General features: G+C 38.3%; 1 protein-coding gene across 3 annotated transcripts in view; it reads left to right on the top strand.

Moving 5' to 3' along the window:
* The first annotated feature begins 967 nt into the window (after positions 1–967).
* The window catches only part of Ssh2 (slingshot protein phosphatase 2), a 260,142-nt gene continuing 242,776 nt past the window's right edge, over positions 968–18,333 (top strand). For all 3 annotated transcript variants that reach the window (XM_052196435.1, XM_052196430.1, XM_052196429.1), the window contains exon 1: positions 968–1,274. In XM_052196435.1, the coding sequence (XP_052052395.1) occupies positions 1,212–1,274 (63 nt within the window). In that variant the 5' untranslated portion in view covers positions 968–1,211. The remainder of the gene's footprint in view (positions 1,275–18,333) is intronic.

Genomic DNA, 18,333 nt, shown 5'->3' with positions numbered 1-18,333 from the left:
GTGTTTTCTACAGCTTTGGTAGGGATGGTGGTATTTACCAGCTCATCCACTCTCTGTGTAATATATCAACGGTTTGCACTGTGTGATTTTTTCTTTTCCTTTTAGTCTTGATTTTCCATGACATTCTTGGTTGATGTTGACAGTTTACTATTTAGAAATGTCTTCCTTTAAAATATTTTAATTCCACATTTTTACTTACATCTATGAAACAGTGAAATTTATGGGGGAAAGAAAAAGAGTTCAATGATCAAATCATTGTTTAGTGGAGATCTTCGCAGTAGGAAGCAAATGAAAGGTTAAAAAAAAAAAGCAGGCTGGTGCTTTCCAACTCAGGGTCCCGCTCTCTGTGCCGCCCCCTTCCCTCAGCATCTCAAGTACGAGAACTGTAGGCAGGTGGTAGAGGAAGCCTGAGGGTACCACTTAGTTTCTAGTGTTTACCCCTGGAAAAATCTTTATGAAAAATCTGGTCGTTAACTCTGAGGCCATTTACGAGGAGGAGGGTGGGGAAGCTCGTTAGGACAGGAGGGTCAGGCGGGCTGGTCTCCCGGGTCTAACCCAGAGAAAGCGTCTAGCGCCTGCGGAGCCCTTTCCCACTAGAAAACGTGTTTGCCTCAGGATTTTCACCTCAGTTTTTCTCTAAGGTGGTTTGGGTGGCGCGCCCCACTCATAAAATGGTTGTCTTTCTGGAGTGAGGACTAGCGGCTCTCCCACCGGCCCACCCAGCTCAGGACCCTCAGCTGGCTGGTTGCCAGAGTTCCGATTCTATCTCGCCTCAGGCCGCTCGGCGGGAACAGACCGAGCCGCAGCGACCGCAGGTCTCAAGAGCAGACCCGGGAGGGGGCGGCGGCCCGAGGCGCGCGGCGCACGCAGCCGGCCCGCTTCCGGCAACTCAAGGGTTACGCCGCGGCGGCGGCGCGCGCCGAGGGGAGAGGCGGTTGCTGACAGGTGGCGCCTGCGCACTGGGAGCGCTCATTGTGCCCCGCAGCTGCCGAACCGCCCGCCTGCCCGCCCGCCGCCCGTTCGGCGCGTCAGTCGGCGAGAGAGTCCGGTGGTGGGTGCGGAGCCCGAGGCTGTTCCCGCGGCTTCATCTTCCTCCCCGTTTCCCTCGTCCCTACCCCTCGCCCTTCGCCCTCCATCCCGGCTCCGTCACCCTCCCGCCCCCCACACTCAGGACGAGAATGCCCTGCCCGGAACAACCCAGCAGCACCTAGATGGCTTTGGTCACGGTCCAGCGGTCGCCTACCCCCAGCACCACCTCCAGCCCCTGCGCCTCGGTGAGTCCCTCCAGGCGGCAGCTCCCAGCTTCTGTCACTGCGGCTCCGCTTTGCCTCAGCGGGTCCCGCCGAACGCCACTGCGCACGCGCCGCGCCTCTTCCCAGGCCTTGGCACTCAAGCTGCTGCGAACCCCCCACACCCTCATCTCACCGGCGAGCAGCAGTAACTGCCAGGCGTTGTGTTGTTTTTTTTGTTTGTTTGTTTTGTTTTTTGTTTTTCCAACCTCCATCACCTGGAGCACCCAGCCCCTCACAGCGCTGGCTCGGAAATCTCCCGTAGCATGCTTCCCATGGCTTGAGCACTTCCTTTCGGCTATGAGTCATTCTTGCTTTTCACCCTCGTCCCCCCGCCCCTCCTTTTACCCTCTGTTGCTCTGTTGCAGGGAGGGAAAGGGTGGGCTCCTAGGTTACCCCCGGCCCACACCCATATCCTTTACGCACACCGTTTCAGGGACCTGATCAGGGCACTGCGCATCCTTCTTCCGTCTCGCCCCGTGTGTGCCTTTCTCTAGTCTCTGGCATCTCGTGCTCCGTACAGTTTAAGCTTCATTGGACTGCTCAGTGGTAGTTACTCCCTGGTTTCTTCCCTCTCTTAAAAGATGGCAGTGATCTCCTCTGCTTCTTGGACTTTTTAGCTTCCCCAGTGAGGACCCAGAGCTTGTGGTGCTGCTCGATAACCAGTGTCAATTTCCATCTTACAGACATTTATGCCTTCCACTCATTGCTCATGATGGTTCTTGCTCATGGGTTGTGCTTGGATGGTTCATGACTTCAGATGCTTCTGTCACTAAAGCATGTTTCCAGAAGGAAAACACCCATCAACCAGCATTTTTTTTTTCTGCTGGGTTTTTATATGCACCTCCACCCTGGCTCCTTTACAGCTCTAGTCTCAGGGCTTCATTTTTGTGAACACCTGCTACCGTGTGTTAGCATTGCACCAGTGTGATAAAATGGGTCTTAAAAAACAGGCATCTAGATGAAAATATGAGCAGTTGAAGAACTATGTCCTATAGAATTGTAGTTTTTAACACTAGATTTAGTGTTGTCAAGTTGCAAAGACACATTTAATGGACACCATGAAATTAAAGCAAGTTAGGTTATTAATATTTGTTAACTGAGATGGGAGGTTTGGTATCTTGAAAGCATGTTGCCTTGTGATTTCAATATAGTTTCCTGAATTTCAAAATTTTGTTGCATATAGTGGTAGTTTCTTCCTTTGTGAGTTTTCTTGTGTGTTTTTGTATGACTACCCTAATTCAAGAAATTATTTATCTTGTGATGGTCCAGGATACAAAACTGAAATTTGTGGATAGAAGTTTAAAGAGGCACATTTCCATTAGTTTAGGGAAGATCTTTGTAAAAATAAAGTACACTGTTTTGCAAAATAGTTAGCACACATTGTATCCAGCAGAAGGGGGGGCGGGAGCTTTTGCCAGACAGGTGATAGAAAGAATCCCTTCAGTGGGGGATTTGCTAGACTTTCTAGTGCTCTATGATTCTGTGATTTGAGAATAATTGTATTCAGAACTGATAAAACATTTTAGGGTTTGCTCAAGACAAATATGAGAGGGGTAGAAATATGCAGTATTTTCATGAGTAGATTTTTTTCACTTTATGGTAGATTTTTCAGAATTGATAGCAAATCTTCAGACCATCGTTAACTCACTCCAGTAGTCAATCCTTTGGTTTTTGTGGTTACCAGGCCTAGTTTTGGCTGTGAAAGCAATCAAGGGTTAGTCTACTGAAGTAGAACTCAGTATTGTAAAATTATTTCCCCTGAGCATTGCTGAAAACATTTTATGTTACAATAGCATTTATTAAGCCATTGTCATATCAATTGTCTTGAAGTAAACGATTAATATAAAGAAAAGCCATATCTATTTGACATAGCTTTATTAGTCAAAACTTGGAATTACTTTAGGATCTCAAGGAATGTTAATAGTCATTTTTGGCATAGGTAGGCAATTAAAATTGGTCATGTAAATACTGTAGTATTTACAGTAGTAAATACTGAGTAGTAAACTCCATTATTAAGCTAAATGACAGATATTTCTTTATCCCCTGATCTGATTATTGCAGTTGTTTATACTTGGCCCTGTGTGTAAAGAAATCCTGGCACTGCTGTGTGTGAGTAACAATCAGTATTGTTAGTGTGACTGACAAGCCAGTTCTCTTTCCCTTTAAATTGTCTTCCTATTTGATTCCATCCGGACCTGTGCTCAGCTCAGTTGTCTTGTGGTCCTTGTTCTACAGTATTTGATGGCTGTCTGACCTGCATTTATTTTGCTGTTTTATCTCTTGCTATATGTATAGGTTGGTTGGTTGCTTGGTTGGTTGCTTGGTTGGTTAGTTTTAAAAGGAGGAAGAGTGCAAAAGGAAGTTAGATGCATAAAGAAGGACTTAATTTTGTGAGGCTGAAGATTTAATCTTTTAATTTAAAGTATTTCTTAGTAGTTTTTTTCACTGAGTATGTTGGACATATTAATACTATCAGCTCTTCAGCATTTTTCATTAAGCATAAAGACCCATGATTACTGTAGTAGTTAATCTTCAATGTCAATTTTACTATGAAAAATATTTCCAGAGAGATTTAACTGAGGAGGGAAGACCCATCCTAAATGTCCCATGGGGTAGATACTGGACTGAAGAAGAAGGAAAAGTCCAGCAGAGCCCAGCAGGCCCTTTCTCTGTTTCCTCATGGTAGCAAATTTCTGCTACCATGCCCTCCCTTCCATGTTGGATTGTACCTGTAAACTCTGAACCAAAGTTAGTGCTTCCTCTCTTAAGCTGCTTACTTTTAGGTGTTTGGTCACAGGATCAAGAAAAACAACCTAATACAATTACCTACTAGGTACAAGTGACCATCACAGATACTAATTCATATACAATATTAACCTGTCTATCAGATGATGTAATTTGGGTAACAGAGCTGGTAGAAGACAAATATAAACACCATAGAGATAGTGAGGGCGATAATACTATGTGTACATAAACCAGTTTATAATAGTTATAAGTATTGTCTGAGTTCAGCTTAATATAAATTCATTAATAGCAATAGTAATTAGAATACGAACATTTTCTTTTGGGTTCTCATCTGTTCCAGGCATCATGCTAAATACTTTACATACATGATTTAATTCAGTTATTCTTTATAATGTGCCTAAGGAAAGTTGAAAAGTTGCTTATATCCCTGTCTTATAGATGTTGAAGGAATATTTAAAGAATGCGTCCTGTGTCACTCATCGAGTAAGTGATTGGAGTTGTAATTCAAATCAAAATGTGTCTAACCTTTGAAGGTAATGTTGACGTGATGGTGATGAAGATGTATATCACAGTAGGTGTCTCTCAGACTAGCTTTTGAAGTTTGAGTTTCAATAGGCCAAGATTGAAGATAGGAAGAGCAAGGTATTCTAGGTAAAGAAAAGCTATATGTGGCAACACTTAAAGTCAGAAAAGTACAATGTATTAAGTGAAGGGATTAAATAGGCCAGTCTGAATATTTATTTGGACAGTGAGAGATAAAAGTGAGAGGTAGCTATGGCTGTGCAGGAATTGCTGAGTCAGATATTTGGGATCAATGAAAAGGTAGTAGAGCTCTTTGCTCTTCGCTCTCCCATATACTCTCACCTCTCTGCCCCTTGGGCTCCCTCTCCGTGTGGTCATGGCCGGCCTCCACTCCACTTCTCTACTCTCTCTCTCTCTCTCTCTCTCTCTCTGCCTTTCTCTACCACTAACTCCCATCCCCTACTCCGAATAAACTCTATTCTATACAAAAAAAAAAAAAAAAAAGAAAGAAAAAAAAAAGAAAGAAAGAAAAGGTAATAGAAAGTTCTCACAAGTTTTGAGCAATGTGATCACAGTAGTGTTTTAGGAAAATTGATCTAGGGGCTTTGGGCCGGAAGGATTTTAGGAAAGACAGAGGTCATGAGTAGAACCAGTTAAGGCTATTGTTAAGGTCTGAGCTGGGATTTTGAAGTATTAAAGGAACAGATGTCAGGGATTATAAGACTGTCTGGATATAGGACTAGAAAGACAAAAAGTACCAACTTTTGGGATATATTGTTCTTCCTAGAAACTGAATGTTTGCTAGGGCTAGAGAGATGGCTCAGCCAGTTAAGAACTAGGAGCTCTGGGGTAGAATCTCAGTACCCACCCAGTGATTCCCAACTGTCTGTAACTTCAGTCCCCGGGTATCTGACTTCCCCTTCCCGCCTCTAGGGGCATCAGGAATCATGTGAGGCATAGACATTCATGTAGACAAAATACCCATACACATAAAAATAAATTAAAAAAAATTTAAAATAAAGAAAATAAAATGTTTCTTAATTAGTAGGAGCAATTTAAGAATTCTTGGGCTAAGAGTTCTGGGTTCATATCTCAGCAGCAGCAGAGCAGCACATACAACAAAAACTTGCTCTCTATTCTTTCTGATATGATTTTTCTTTTTATAATTTATTTTAGTTTTTAAAACTGCCATTTTTATTGCCAATTTATATGTGGTAATTGTACATTTTTACACAGGACAGTGTGATAATTTGATACATGCATACGATGTGTATATGATAAAGATGGTTATATCTATCACCTTGGACATTCATCTTAGTGTTGGGAACACTAATTCCAAATTATCTTTACAAGCCATTTTGAAGTATATAATTACTTATTATCAATCTTAGTTACTATACTGTATTACGAATTTCATCTATCCAACTGTACACCTGAACTTGTTAACCAGTGTCCCTTTCCTTTTTTCCACATTTTCCCAGGCTTTGGTAATTACTGTCCTTACAATTTCTATTAGATCAACTTTTCAGCTTCTACATGAACTGCAGAACTTACAGTATTACTCTTTGTATGTCGACTTACTTTACAACACAACATCCTCTAATTCTATCCATGTTATTGCAAATGACAGAATTTTTTCTTTTTTGTAGTTAATACTATTTCACTGCATATGTGCTGTATTTTATTTACTTTCTCTGCTGATGAAACCTAGATTGATACTGTATCTTGGCAGTTGTGAATTGTACTACAATAGGCATGTTAGTGCATGTGATTTTATTTCCTTTGCTGGGTCATCTGACCGTTCTACTTAAAAAAACAAACAAACCCATCATACTACTTCCTGTAATAGCTGTACTAATTTATATTCCTTTCAAAAGTGTATGAGAATTTCCCTTTGTTTGCAAACTTACCAGGAAAAATTTATGCTTATTGACATAAATTACATATATATTTGTGGTATATAGCATGGTATCTTGATGTATATATTGAAGAATGATTAAGTGAAGTTAATTAGTATATCTATTATCTCACATAAATGTTTTTTTATAATAAACATTTAAAGTCTCTTAGCAATTTTCAAGTCTATAACATTATTAACTGTAGCCACTGAACCTGACAATATTCCTTGTAAACAAATTTGGTACTGTGAGAACACCTTTTAATCCTCCAACCTCTAAACTGGTAGGATATATTTCTGAGTTAATATTGGTATTAATACCAGGTCACAGAAATACAGTGTTTCTGTTTTTGTGATCTAATTTAATTTTACAGCATCTTCATAAAAGGCAGGTAATATGGTTAAAATATACTAAAGGTTACAAAGCTGGTGTAAGAACCTAAACTAGCGTAAGCCCTCAGTTCTGGCTCCACATCTCTCTTCATTATGTGTTAAGAGAAACAGAACATGTAGCTTGTGATCTGGGGTCTTAATTGCTAATTGAGTAAAGGAATAAGACTTGAGATATAATCAAAAAAGAGTAAGTACATTCTCTTTGGAGTTCTTTGTACTTCAACATTTGCAGCCTAGAACAGAATCTTCTAAGTCAGTACAAATCAGTTTTAGGTGATGTTCTTTTTTGAAGCATATTAGCCCTTAATTTGCACATAGTTCTTATGAACTTAGATATTTAATTTTCGTCCTCTTTGAAGATCACCAACAGCAAAATAGAAGTGGAAACTTGCAGGTACTGAAAACGCATGCGCGTGTGTAAATTAAAGCTGGTGATTTCATGGCAAGAGAAGCTTAAATAAGTAACTGGCAAAGGGTGATGGGTGGAGCAAGCTGGGTGATGTACATCTGTAATCCTAACACTTAGGAGGAAATGGCAGAAAGATTGTGAGTTTGAGACTAGTTTGAATGAATAGTGAGTACCTGACCATCCTAAGCTACATACGGAGTATTTCAGAAAGAGGGAGGTAGGAGGGGAAAGAATTTGGCACTCCTTTGTACTTAATGTATCCTTCTCAACCCCACTATACTACCTTATAATTCAGAGTTATGACCCTAAGTCACCTAACAAGGATTAATCTTATTTGGTCTTGATTTAAGCAATAAAAATTGAGTGTGGTATGTTTTTAGATAGTTGCCCATCCCAAGTTTCACCAAAGTTTTAATGTTTAAGGTGCATACTTGCATTGCATGGTGGTGTGCATTTGTAATCCCAGTTACTCAACAGGCCCAGGGAGAAGTATTGTGTGTTTAAAGATAGCATGATAAACATAGCAAGGCTATTATCAAGGGAAAAGAAAACACATGATTGGGGAATTCATAATTCATTCACAAATATATTTTCTCATTTTTATGAATTTACTATATAACACCAGCATGGTAAATGACTCAGTTACCACATACAATGACCATTCTTTAAAACAAGTGACTCTTTTTTTACATCAAATGAAGTTAGCAATTGAGGGTTCTGAGACAATCACTGAAAGCAGTCAGTGATTAGAAGAGTTTCAGAACTGAAACAGATTTTGTTTTTTGACCAGATATTCTTGTGAATATTATCCTGTCTGCTAGTAGACTGTAGCCATCACTTCTTTCTGCCAGAAGCTGCTGACTGTGCTATCTCTGAAAGAAGCAGTCCACTATAGCAACTTCCTGGGAATAGCCTGTAGCACCTTTAGATCCTGGGACAGGGCTGGAATGTCTCAGCTGCAAGACCCTGATTTGCAGCTGGCTGTGGCTGCACTTTCCACCTTGTTCCAGAATTCCAAACAAGAGACATGCTGGGATTAGCTGGTTCTTGAAGTTGATGTTTTAGGTGGGAACTGACAAAGTCCTGCTAAAGCACCATTTTTTCTTCAAGACACATGCAGTGCTAATTTTGCCAGCATGGGTGGAATGTTGGGAAGAAGATGGATGTCAGCACCCCCATCTTCTGTTGCACATGCTTATGAGCCCCCTAACCTTATCTTTCACTCTGGCCCAATGGTGATTCCAATTTTATTTCTTTAAAAATATTACTTTAGGGGCTGAAGAGATAGTTCAGCAGTTGAGAGCACTGCTCTTCCAGAGGACATGGATTTGATTCCCAGCACCCACATGGCAACTCACAGCTGTCTGTAACTCCAAGATCTGACACCTCACACAGGCATACATGCAGACAAAACACCAATGCACATAAACTAGATAACTTATTAAAATATTTACTTTATTTATTTTCTGTGTGTACATATGCATGTGTAAACCCATGTGCCACAGGATATACATGAAAGTCAGAGGACAGCTTAGGAGAGTCAGTTCTCTCGTTCTAGCATGTGGTTTATGAAGACTGAACTCGTGTTATTAGACCTGGGAGCAAACATCTTTACTGGCTGAGCTGTCTTGCTGGCCCCCATATCTTATATCTTAATAATGCTAGGTAAAAGAGATACATTGAATTGAACATTCAGATCTGGCCACACTTTCCTTCTTCAACAGAGGAAACAAAGCCAAGACAGATATAAAATTGATTTCTATGAAGTATAAATACTTAAAGTGATACTGTTGACAGTATTAAAGGCAGCCTTACAAACTTGCACACACTCAAGGAATAGCACATGACATTATATAAAATATGGAAATGTAAAAAAAGTATAGAGAAGAATATAAAAGCATGTATCATCATTGTATTCCCTCTCTCCCTCCCTCCCCCCACCAACTGTGTTACCTCAGCTACCCTCAAATTTGTGACCTTGATTTAGCTTCCCCAGTGCTGGGATTGCCATCATTATATTTTATAATCTGAAAGGCTGTTTAGTATAAATAAACTTGTCTCAAATATTTTTCAGTTTTGTCTTATTTCATAGATATAGTGTCCTGTCAAGAATGGCTACACAGAGAAGTTACGTTATGACTCATTTTACTCTTGTTGGTGGGCATCCAGCTTTTCCCATCTTTTTCTCTACAGTGAACTACATTGCAGTGAACATTATTGGCATAGATATTTGAATACATTTGGAACACTTATTAAGATTTCGAGACATGCAATTATTGGAACACAGGGTATAAATACTCTTCAGACCACTGTTACATATTAATGCTTTATGAAAAGGTTATTTTAATTAACATTTATTCCAACCAGCATCATTTAAAAATGCTCCTTTCTCTTGACCTGATTAACACTGGATATCACATTTCAATTTTAAGAATTACTAATTTGGGAAGACATAAGTAGTATCTACTCTAGTTTTTGGCTTGATTTTATATTTTATTATTAGGCATGTTAAGCATTATTCAGATGTTTTATAGACATTTATATTAACTTTTTAAAGAGACAAATTTAGGCTGAGGTTATAGCTCAGTTGGTAGAGGGCTTGCCTAGTATACACAGGGCCCTGGGTTTTGTTCCCAGCACCACATTAAATCAGGCATGGTGGCATAAACCTGTAATCCTAGTACTTGGTAGGGAAAAGGAAAATTCAAGTTCTAGGTTAGGCTGGGCTTCATGAGACCCTTCTCCCCCCCAAAAAATCCCCTCAAATAAGTAAATGAAATATTTATTGAGGTATGATTTACAAATCCTGAAATATATCTGCTTAAATAACTTAATAACTCAGTGATTTTTTTTTTAGTAAAGTTACAGAATTGTATAACCCTCCTGTATTCTGTTTTTGTAAACCATTTTTCATTCTTTTAAATCTGCGTTCTCTCTTGCTATATTAGGACTATTGCTGATTAATTCTATTTATTATTAAGTATTTGCTTTTTACTTTAGTTTTTACTACTCTAGAATAAAGTCTACAGTTGAAAGTTTGGCTGTGAGATCCTGAATGAGTCAGTCCTGTTAGCCTTGGAGCCTCGTCCATCTCCCACTCCTGATCGCACACTGCTCAGAGTTAAGCTCATATGCTGTGATCCCTTTGGTCTTTAGGCTTTGGCAGATGCTTTACCTGGAACACTTTTCCTTCACTCTTTACCTTTCTAATTCCTACTCATCCTTCAGGACTCAGTTTAAATGCCCCTTCTGGGAAGCTTCCCTGACTCCAATCTCAGAGAATGGTAGGTGTACCTTCTGTGCACACCCTAGTGCCCTGTACTTAATCCTGGTGGTTCTTAATCAGTTTACTGTACTTTATTGACTGTTTACCTAACTTTTAAGACAGGAACTGGATCTATTTGCTTATTTTCATGTTATCAGGGCACAAAGCATTTGACACAGACCAGTGACTAGATCCATGACTATAGTTACACTTAGCATTCTAAACACCCCCCCCCCCCCCCCGATTAAATTCTATTATTTTTTAAGAATGGAAAGATGTTCCAGAAGCCCATTGGATATGATTACTTTCAAGTCTTTAGATACTTGTTGCCAAGTTGTCTCAGAGAAGTTGACTCTTGTTTACAACCACTGTATAAAAATACTTCACTGTACCCTCATCATCCATAAGAAACCTCCTTGTCATCTATTTTTGTTTGTTTGTTTGGATTTGGTTTTTTGGAGACAGGGTTTCTCTGTATAACCTTGGCTGTCCTGGAACTCACTCTGTAGACCAGGCTGGCCTCAAACTCAGAAATCTGCCTGCCTCTGCCTCCCAAATGCTGGGATTAAAGGCGTGTGCCACCGGCCTTGTCACCTATTTTTATCCATTATAAAGTAACTTGTTTATTGAATACTTATAATACATAGTGTCTTGACACCTGTTAAGCAGGTTTCTACCACTGCTGTCTAACTTTCTTGTGGTATCTTATCCATGTTTCTATTTGATTTTCACATGAGATTTGGTACTGTAGTGTGTTTCTGCAGTACCAGCACTGGGAAGGATGAGACAAGCTAGTCCCAGGGACTTATTGGTCAGCCATTCTAGCTAGATCCTTGAGCTTCAGGGTTAGAGGTTCAGTGAGACCTTGTCTCCCGAAGTAGTGTGGAGAGTGATTGACTCTGGCCTCTTTATGTACTCCCGTACATGTGCACATGGACACATACAAACTTGACTCAAATGCCTGGGAAATCCAGAGGAAGAGAAAACCTGCCTTTGGTACTCAGTAGTAGTCTCATGTGTCTCATTCTTTCCTCACTGTTTTAAGTGAGAAGATGTAGCTTCTAGATTATGTGCAGTCTGAAAATTACACTGTGCCATTGCTTCTTAGGTAGCATGAATAGATATCATTCCTTGTTCCAGAAGCTCAGGACTCCACTGCACTTTCACTAAATGCCTGCTGACAATAAGTGAGTCTGACTTGTAGATTTTTCAGCGTTTGTATGCTTTTTATTTTCAGTTAGTTATGGCGATAGGGCATTGCCACGGTGTGGAAGTTTCAGGACAGTTTATGGAGGTTGGATTTCTCCTTTCACCATAGAGGTTCCAAGGACCAAATGTAGGTAGTAAGCTTGACAGTAAAGGCCTTTACCAGCTAAGCCATCTTACTGGCTTCATATTTTTTAATTTATTTTATATCTACTCAATAATCTAGACATAATAGGCAAACAGTTTCCAATAAAAGAAAAGATGGTTTCCAATAAAACTTTATACTCAACCTGAACTATGTGAGAGGCTGGGCATACATAAGAGAGACTTAAAAACTTTGGTTATTCAGCAAATATATAAAAACTTGGGTTTTTTTGGCCTTTGTTTTGTTTTTTTTTAGGTAATCCCAGCTAGTCTTTTTCTCAGGTTCTCAGTACTAAACCATCTTTAGACACTTTTACCAATTGCCCTTGAAGCACAGGTACAAATCACAGTGCTCCCACTTTTCTGTTTGTCCAGGGAAATTCTGGAGACATGCTCTTGGCTCTAAAAGGTATTGATAAACTCCTTAGACACCTTGAGAGTTTGGGAGAAATGTTTCACTTATTGAGTGAGACAGCAGTGCTATGTCTTAACCTATATTTATAAAGCTGCTTGATTCAAGTTTAGAAAAAGAAAGTAGCAGTAGCACCTTTTGATGTCCTGCATTTATGTGAGTCTTTTATTGCTCTTTTTTGCAGCTTCTGGTGATCCAGCAGTTAGTTAGTCCCTGACCTTAGGAAACAGATTATGAGTAGAGGGACCTATGTTAAATAATTAAATTACAATGTAGTAATTGCAAATATATAATCTTGAAGATGAAAAGAGGTCAGGAGCTGATACTTCTTAGTTGAACCTTAAACGAGAAAATTATATTTAAAAAAGAATGGGAACTAATCAGCAAACAAAGAGTTAAAATGTGAAGCAGGAGGAAGTAAGCATAAACTTAAGCCAGCAGGCTAGAGATGGTATTATGTGTGCTAACAACTGTAAGCAGGTGCTTAGTGCCATGCAACCTGTACAAAGTGAGGGCGAAGAAATAAAGATAATTTCTTGCTCATTTAAAATTTGTAGCCTTGCTTTTACCTTGAATTTGGTGTTTATATATGTGCTCCTGGCATCCCCTTAAAGTGCCATTGTTTTTAATTTATTTAGCTAACTCTAGCATTGAACTTGATATATAACTGAGATTGGCCTTGAATTTCTTCTGATCTCCTTCTCTAACTCCTAAGTATTGGAATTACTAGTGCATGGTACCATGCCCTGCTTAAAGTGACAGTTAAAATTTTGTAATTATGAGCAAGAAATCCTGAAATATAACTGTTGTACTAGGAATATAGCTCAATGGAGGGGTTTGACTAGAATGCACAAAGGTCAATCCCTAGCACTAGAATCAAAAGAGAAATAAAAAGTCTTCATAATAGCAGTCATATTTTAAGTATCCACTGTGCAATAGACACTGGGTTTAAACAAACATCACAAACAACCATTTCATGGAGCATTATATTACTACTGTTCCCATTTTACAGATAAAAACTGATCCTCAGAAAGATGTCAAGAATAGTAATGCAATCAGCTGAAGTGGCAGAGTAGGATTTAGATTTTCGTTGCCACAGAAACTACTAGACCAGATTACCTTCTCCATGTTAGAATTGGTTTGAGTTTAGTTGGTATTTGGTTTCTTCTACTTTTATTTTTTTTATCTTAAGTTTTTTTATTTAATTTTTTAATTTTATCTGTATAATTGTTTTGCCTCTATGTTTCTGTATCATGCATGTGCCTGATACCTGTGGAGGCTAGAAGAGGGTGATTCCCCTGGCACTGGACTTACAAATGATTTTGAGCTGCTATGTGGATACCCGTGTCCTCTGGAAGAACATTAAGTGCTTTTAGCCTCTGTCCAGTACCATTTACAACAGCTTTAATCATTTAGTTTTCCCTTTTCCCTACTATAGTTTGTGTCATTTTTCTGCTGATGCCTAGAAACTTGGTTCAAGCAGAGGTTTTATTTCTTTCCTTTTTCTCCTTTCCTTTCCCTTTCCATTTCCCTTTCCCTTTTCCATCCTTCCCTACTTTCTTTTTGAGCTATGGTTTCATTATATAGTTCTGGCTGACCTGGAACTCATTATGTAGACCAGGCTGTCCTGAAATTTATAGAGATCTACCTGCCTTTGCCCCTAGGCACTAGGATTAAAAGCAAGTGCTACTACACCCAGCCCAGCAAAGGTTTCTCATAGAAGAGACTTCTCATAGATTGTGGGATGATATAAGAGATCACTGGAATTTACAAGTCCAGTACAGACATGTGTGATCAAAACCTGTACATACTGAGTAGGAGAGGCACAAACTAGGTGTGTAGGAAAAAGACTTTGGAGAATGTAGAACAAAGAAAGATAAAGGAGTGAAATGCCTGCAGTTAGCAAATGTCTGTGCATGTGTGTGTACATTGTATACACAAATATGTGGGTAGACTTTTAAGTTTTACTCTCTGAAAGTTGCTCTTACAATTAGAAGCCATTTTATTTCTACCAAGTGATCATCAAAGGATACTAGCATCTAAGACACACAGTAGCCACAGGTACCAAAGCTTCTATCTTTGGAAAGCATGTGTGAGTGTTTATTATCCTTTCCCTCACTTCTCCCTCTTATAGCTGTCCTTTCACTTAAAGAAAATGAGAAAACTCATGGTAATATGATTTTTTAATGCTACAGATATATAGGATAACATGATATTACGTTTATTGAAGTTAAAAGAAGATATCTCTATGAAACTTATTGAAACAATAATTCCATTGTTGCTTCAGAAACATAAAAAGAAACATTAAAGTAGTTGGCAAGATGGTTTAGCAGTTAAGAGCACATAGTGCTATTCAGAGGACTTGGGTTAGGTTCCTAGCACTCATGTTGGACTCTTCCCAATCATCTGTAACTCCAGTACCAGGGAATCCATCTTCTTATAGCCAACCCCTCACACCTCTAATAAAAAATTAAAATAAAACCAAGAAAAATCAAGTATTTTGGATTGCTTTTTCTTCAACTAATACATTATTTTCTGGGCTGGAGTAATGACTCAGTGGTTAAGAGCACTGACTGCTCTTACAGAGGACCAGTGTTCACTCCTCAGCACCCACAATGTGACTCAAAACTGTAACTCCAGTCCCAGGTATCCTATGCCCTCTTCTGCCTTCCAGGAACACTGCATGCATGTGGTACATAGATATGTATTCAGGCAGAACATACACATATACTACAAATTTTTTACAAAAAAATATTTTTAAAATATATTCTTTTCTTAGGCAGGAATTAGAGTAAACTATATGTTAGCATCTCAATAATACAAAATTTTAATAAATCTTGTTTCAATTTTTGAAGACCAAGCTCATTCTGTAGCCCAGGTTGTCCTAGAATTTACTATATAGTACAGGCTGGCTTTGAACCAATGGTGATCTGCCTCAGCATCTCATGTGCTGGGATTACCAATGGAAACCAACATGCCTGGCTTGAGTTATCTTCTGTATCTGCCTATTAAAACTTTTAAAGCTTTTAAAATTAATCATTTAATGATGATGTTTTGGGTTTGAGATGCTGTTCCTCATTTAGCATAAAAATTTTAACTGCCAATTCTAATACAGGTATATGAGAATAGAACATCTCTAAAAGTGTTTCCATTTATCTCTCATTAGCTCTTCAGAACTATCTCAAGTAATGTAGCATAATGTTAAGATGTGGGATCTGGAAACTGTTGCCCTGAGTCTGAATTTGCTTTATAATCTACTAGTCTTGAACAGGCTACTTTGGAGCAATGATAGTACTTCTTTTGCAGAAGTATTGTGAGAATTAAATAAAAATGTTTTTAGTAATAGACTTGATATCAATAAGCATGTACTTATTTATGAAGGATTAGTCGTAATAGTGACTTAATTTTCCACTATTGATTATTAATCTTTTTATTATAAAATCTTTTCTGGGCAAGATATTTGCTTTTTAAAATATAACTCAGATAGCTTATTTGAGAGTTTAGTTTTTTTTAACTTTTTTGTCTTAAAATTTATGTATTTGAAGGGAGCCTGATTAGTGTAGTAAGTAGTTTGTTAGTATCATTAAAACTTTTCACTAAATAAAAGTTTTGTTCTTTGAAACTAGAGAATCTCTTGTTGCTTATCTGTTTGGCAAAATCGATTCTATATAGGTGTGTAACAGCCTGAAGTGCTAGATGGAGTGACTCATGCAACTGTCTTCTGAGTTTATCCGTTTAACAGGCCCTGATTAAAAGCATATTAACTTATTGACATTTCGTTGTTTGATAAGATCACTGTAAATCATAGTTTGTATAATCAAATTATTGACTCAATATATTTGTATTTTAATAATTGAGAAAAGAAATCATGTGTTAAAATAGAACAGATATAGCCAGATATTCTCTAATCTAGAGAATTCAAAGACACTGGCTATATTCATGGATTTAAAAATATATATCTTTGTGTAAGAAAACAATAGGTGAGAAGGGTGGACGTTCTAAATTTAGCCATTACAAGCAGTTGGCAGTTGAAATTGAATAGAAGTCTTAGAAAAGGCATTTCCAAAGGAACTGAATGAATTCATATATGACCCAACAAGTTGTCTTTGGTTTAACTTTGGTTTTACTACATGTTTTACACATTGAACCTGTAAGACAATAAGAAAAACCTATTTCGTCACATAAAAGAGCATTGAAAAAATATGAAAGCTTCCCCTTTTTTCAGCTTCCTCTGGGATATTTGTATAGAGACAGTTTCACACTGCAGCCTACATTGTCCTAGAAATTATACTGTAGCCCAAGATGGCCTTGATTCCTTGTTGCCCTGCCTCACTAGTGCTGGGATTATAGGGAGGAGCCACTGTCTCTAACTTCAGTTGACTTGATCTGTCTAAATAATCCATAATTTCCTCCACTCTAAAAGTATTTTACACTTATTCTGTGGTTTTAAAACTAAACTTAAAGAAAAGTGCTATTGACTGAAAGGAAGTCTAGTTAGGCATGATGCAAATGAAAATGTCTATGAACTCTGATGCTTTTTTCCATCCCAGTAAAATGTCCACGCTCATTTATTTTTATATAAGGACATAGCATCTTCAACATTTTTCAAAATTAAGTCACATTTTGATTTTAGAGTCACCAATGCCAAGAATGCTATTTTGCATAAACATATAATACAAAATTGTAGAAATGTCTTAAGACCACTTGAAAAATTCTTTAAAAAACCTTTCCTAATCTGACACCAAAATTCATTTAATGACTTTTTTTTAAAAAACTTACTCACTTTATATCCCAACCACTGACCCCCTCCCAGTCAGTTCTTCCCACAGTACTTCCCCCATCCCTACATCCCCTTCTACTCTGAGTTGGTGGAGATGACCCTCGGTATCTCCCCACCCTGGTCCTTCAAGTCTCTATGAGGCTAGGTGTTGCCTCTCCGACTGAGGCCAGACAAGGCAACAGCTTTGGGGATAGCCCTCGCTCCATATGAAGATCAAACTGAAAATCTGCTACATATGTGTGAGGAATCCTAAGTCCAGCCTATGTATGTTCTTTGATTGGTGGTTCAGTCTCTGAGAGGCCCAAGGGTCCAGGTTAGTTGATTCTGTTGGTCTTCCTGTAGAGTTCCTGTCTCTTTAGGGGCTGCAAACCTTCCTCCTGTGCTGCAATCCTTTCCAGCTTCAGTTGACTTGATCTGCCTACATAATCCATAATTTTCTCTACTCTATAAGTGATTTACACTTATTCTGTGGTTTTAAAATTAAACTTAAAGAAAGTGCTATTGAGCCAGGCAGTGGTGGTGCATGTCTTTAATCCCAGCATTTAGGAGGCAGAGGCAGGTGCATTTCTGAGTTCAAGGCCAGCCTGGATTACAGCGTAAGTTCCAGGACAGCCAGGGCTGAACAGGGAAAACCCTGTCTCAAAAAACAAAAACAAAAATAAGCAAAAAACCCACAAAAAATAAGTGCTATTGACTGTAAAAGAAGTCTAGTTAGACATGGTACAACTGAAAATATCTATGAACTTTGATACTTTCTTATTAAATAAATTCTTGAATGGTATATAACCTTGAAAATTAAATCAAGAGCTTTATGGAGAAAAAAGCTATTCTTAGTATGCTCCTGTTTAAATACCATTTTTGGCATTTTAATTTGTAGGATTAAAAAAAATAAAAACAATTTTAGTAAATACACATTACAAGTCTTTTAGAAAAACTTTAAGGACATGGGGATGATTTTGAACTTCTGATGATAAGCTTGTTCAGAATACATATCTGATGAAAGCAGAAACTTGACTGCCAAATTAGACTTTGTTCCAGTTGATTCAAAGTACTTAAAGGAAGACTGATTAACAAGTGCAGGACTTATACTCTTTTTTATATATTCTTTTTTTCTGTAGCTGACTCATACCCTCAATCTTATCCCCCCATTTCTATAACTGAGTTATATTCATTTGCAAACACTGATACCATATTTTTACCATGTATAAAGTCATTTGTCTTATTTTGAATATGTAATTTTTCATTTTGTTTATATACTGACATAATTT

Source organism: Apodemus sylvaticus, chromosome 10, assembly GCF_947179515.1.
Source record: "Apodemus sylvaticus chromosome 10, mApoSyl1.1, whole genome shotgun sequence".
Taxonomy (NCBI): Eukaryota; Metazoa; Chordata; class Mammalia; order Rodentia; family Muridae; genus Apodemus; species Apodemus sylvaticus.
The sequence above is the reverse complement of the archived record's forward strand: the minus strand, read 5'-3'. Positions and strand labels throughout refer to the sequence as shown.